Genomic DNA, 4,086 nt, shown 5'->3' with positions numbered 1-4,086 from the left:
TCCCATTCTACCGACACGACATAATAAATGGAGAATTGAAATTTTAGTTCGTTTGATTTTGGAGTTGAAATTTTACTCCACTCCCCTCCACTCAAGCCTAATAGGACAAATATAATTATTGTATATATTATATGAAAAATTTATTATTAAACAATTGATTGTAATAATAATATATTAGGAAAAAAATATTTCTTTGTTTGAAAATGGAATTAAGAATAACTTAATTTAATTTTACTTTATTTTTTTTAATTTGACAACACAATTATTACTTTTTTTTAATTTTTTTTAATTTAATAATAAATTCTCTCGCATGTTTTTTATTATCTATCATTACAATTAATTTTTAGTATTAAATTCTCCAAACTATTCATTATTTTTCATTAATTCAACAGTATAATTATTAATTTTTATCTTCTTCTTCAATTTAATAATAATTTTTTTCAACTAATTTTGTCTTTATCCCATGAAATCAAATAAAATCATGATCATACTCTATTACCAAACATAGTATAGATATCATAATTTATTATCAAATGGGAGAAAAATACAAAAAAAAAGTATGTGTACATATACGTATGTAAAAATAGATGAGGAATCTATTATTAAAAAATTGATTGTAATAATGGTTAGAAAAAAGTATGTACGAGAATTTATTTTTAAATGAGAGGAAAAAAGAAAATGATAATTATGTGCGACATTTTATTTTAGTCTCAAATCTAGTAAGACGTTAGATATTCTGTCAATTCTAACGGTATTGGCTGATTAGGTATTAATGGTACCAAGTGTTGCCATATTATTCGATAAGTGGACCCTATATTTTTTATTTAATAAAAATAACTCTGAAAATTTAAGGAAAAAATAGAGGGAAAAGGTCGGCTGAAGACAAAGGGAGGAGGGGGGGTCGGCGGTGGTGGCCTTGATTGCAACCACCAACCCCCCAATTGGTGTCTATGGCCATCTCTATAATGATCGCTGACCCCGTCTTGGGGGTTGGTGGCTGCAATAGGATCACCACTGACGGAATCAAAGGAGCTCCAATTTCCAGTCTCTTTTGATTCCGACGTTGGTGCCTCGATTGTGGCCACCAGCCCTCCAATAGGAGTCGGTGGCCGTCATAGAGGTCGCCGCCGACTCCGATTGGGGGTGGTGGCCGCAATCAAGGCCACCACCGCCGGCCCTCCTCCTCCTTAGTTTCAGCTTGACCTTTCCCTCTTTTCTTTTTTTAAATTTCAGCATTATTTTTATTAAATAAAAAATGTGAGGTTCACTTATCGAATAATATGGCAATACGTGGTACCATTAATATCTAATCAACCAATACCGTTAGAATTGACAGAATATTTAACGAAGTGCTAGATTTGAGACTAAAAGAAAAAGTCGTATATTTTTATGTTATTTCCGAAATATCGTACTAAAATTAAGAATTTGAGAAAATGTCGTAATTAGCCTGTTCTTTTTCCTTCTTAGTTTCCCAAAAGTCCGAAGGGCTTGGAGTATAAAATCAAACGTATATTCCTACTCATTCTCCGTTCCATGCACTCATTTTCCAGCGACATATCAATATTCATATAGAAGTCCATGGCTAGTGCAAGAGAAAGAACTGCTCCAGTAGGTCGGTGGAACTTCAAGTTGAATTATCTTCAAAGGTTCGGGTTTTCCGAACGGTACTCGGGCATCACCGATACTTCTTCAAGCTCCAGCAGCATCGAGTTTGATTTTCTTGAAGTCGGGGATGGTAAAAGTTATCTGCATGAAACCAGCATCTCCAGCTCCGACGAGAATTATCAGCAACACGAAGTCTGGGATGAGTATGCAGAGACGGCACTTCGAGATACCAGTAGTGACGTCGAAGAAAGCAAGAAGTTCTGGGAGACGCAGCACCAGCTATTACAGGTTTGTAACCAAAGACCCAACTACTATTTCACATACGATCTCACACCGCACATGTGGCTATTTGATGTTCTGTTCTCAACTATTGCAACCATAGGAAAAGGTAGCCTTGTTGGTTGTGGTGCGATGAATTGATAAATAATAAACGGAACATACTACAAGGACTTGATTCATAAGCGGCAAATTGAGCTCAAGTCGGCAAACTTTATCGGCAGTGTATGGGTTCGAAATTCACTGGAAGTGTCTGGTTCTCATGGAGACTGGGATAAGTCATATTCAATAAGTTAAAGACATTTTGTAATCTCATTGAAAATAATAAATAAATAATGAACGTGACAACAAATTAACCTTCCCAATGACTTATTACAATCCGATGTACTTGCTTGATTTTCCTATGCATAACATGATAGAGGAGGCAATTTGGTCTTTTGTCTGGGAGTTAGAGAGATCAAATGAAACATGTCAATAGTTTGTCCTTCGCACTTACAGGCCACCCTGCGCAGAAGTAGCTCCGTGGAAGCAAAGCTTAGAAACCTCACGAAAGAAGCTTTGGAAGAAATACAAATGGCAGGCAACGGAACATGCGACTGTGGGGCTCATCGCCGCCCCACTGGTTGCCGGAATTGCCTCATGAGAGAAGTTTCTGTTCGCCTCCATAGCGCAGGTTTTGACTGTGGGGTCTGTAAATGCAGGTGGAGGAGCTCTCCCTCTACATCAGCAGGTAATATATAAACTGTATTTAACTCTGATCATGGAAGGCATGACAATCGAGACCGGCCTTAATACTATACAACATCTATATGCTCTACTTTAGACATGTCGAGTTTCTCACACTCCTAATCCATGCCTACAAGGCGAACTGCCAAATTATTGCTAGTGTTTTAACGAATAAATAAATAAATCACACCGTATATAAAAAAAAAAAAAAAAAAAAAAAAAAAAGCAGACTGTTGTCTAAAAATGACAAAATTTTCAAAGTTGGCCGAGGTGGTTTGGGGAACCGCTCTATCGGCACCATGCTCGAGACGTGAATTCCCCTTCCATTTGCTTGGTAGTTCTGCATGGAAAATCTTGAGTTTAACACAACGCAGCTTCGGTCCGGTGCATGTTTTCAAATGTAAATGACCTTTGATGGCAGTAAGTATTTTTTTTTTTTTATCTTTACTGCAATGGCCAAAATTTATACAGGAGAGCATGCATATTTGGATGTGTTATACAAGTCAAGATCCAAGAACGGGGAGGTCGTGAGGGTGATAATCAATTTGGACTTCCGGGCCGAGTTCGAGGTGGCCAGAGCGTCGGACGAATACCTTCGCTTGCTCCAGAAATTACCAGAGGTCTTTGTCGGGAAAGCAGAGAGGCTTCAGTCTGTGATCAAGATATTATGTAGGGCGGCGAAGAAGTGCATGCATGAAAAGCAGATGCACATTGGGCCGTGGAGGAAGCACGGGTACATGCAGGCGAAGTGGTTCAGTCCAAACTGCGAAAGATCGGCGAACCCTCCGACGGGGAACTCTTCTTGGCTGGTGGAATTTTATTCCACGCGGTCGGCGAGGCCGAGGGCTTCGATGCTAACGGTGGACATGCTGGAAACTTTGCCCAACAGCCATGCCAATGCGGTGCAAGTTGCCTGACATATGGTTTGCGCGTGTGTTGTTTTAATATACTATTTCTCTTGCGGTCCTTGAATTTTGTAAATAATTCCTAATGGTCAGTTTAATTGTAAACTGTGAGTACTGTTCCATTATTGTAAAAGAAATGGGGACCTAGGGATACTAATATAGCCACTACACAGTACTTGGATGGACCGAGACAAGGTTTTGATGAACTATTAGATTGCAAATTCAATGGACTAGTGTTTGGTTGATTACTTGATGTAATTTACACAAATCTGGACAAATTTGAGGTCAAGGACGAAAAGAGGTTCGACAGTACAAATTTGGAGGTCGAGAGGCTCCGTGATCGCGTTAACAGACTCAGACCAGACCCACAGACAAGGTTCGGAGTAGCTATGCTCGGAGACTGCGGTCTGGCTGTCCATGACCTTTGTCACAGAAGAGGAACTCTTCCCCCATGTTGCAGTCTCGAGATGAGATTGGCGGTTATTCTCCTCTGAATGTCCGAAAATTGACCAAATAATCACAGGACATGTCCCAAATAAGAGACACGTCCAACACGAAGAGAAACGAAGTGAAA

At 39.1% G+C, this 4,086-nt stretch overlaps 1 protein-coding gene across 1 annotated transcript; it reads left to right on the top strand.

Annotated features, from left to right (window-relative positions):
* Window positions 1-1,508: 1,508 nt before the first annotated feature.
* Window positions 1,509-3,760, top strand: LOC116202590. The gene is made up of 3 exons (XM_031534189.1): window positions 1,509-1,893; window positions 2,380-2,611; window positions 3,079-3,760. Exons 1-3 carry the CDS (start codon window positions 1,579-1,581, stop codon window positions 3,522-3,524), a joined length of 993 nt encoding a protein of 330 aa, XP_031390049.1. The 5' UTR covers window positions 1,509-1,578; the 3' UTR covers window positions 3,525-3,760.
* Window positions 3,761-4,086: the final 326 nt, after the last annotated feature.

The sequence above is a fragment of the Punica granatum genome, chromosome 4 (assembly GCF_007655135.1).
Source record: "Punica granatum isolate Tunisia-2019 chromosome 4, ASM765513v2, whole genome shotgun sequence".
NCBI lineage: Eukaryota > Viridiplantae > Streptophyta > Magnoliopsida > Myrtales > Lythraceae > Punica > Punica granatum.
The sequence above is the reverse complement of the archived record's forward strand: the minus strand, read 5'-3'. Positions and strand labels throughout refer to the sequence as shown.

Bases quoted from the DNA above. Each gene is read 5' to 3' on its own strand.
- LOC116202590 (XM_031534189.1), top strand. From the start codon at position 1,579: ATGGCTAGTGCAAGAGAAAGAACTGCTCCAGTAGGTCGGTGGAACTTC. The intron at 1,894-2,379 runs GTTTGTAACCAA...TCGCACTTACAG, and splicing joins CGCAGCACCAGCTATTACAG to GCCACCCTGCGCAGAAGTAG. The intron at 2,612-3,078 runs GTAATATATAAA...AAATTTATACAG, and splicing joins CTCTCCCTCTACATCAGCAG to GAGAGCATGCATATTTGGAT.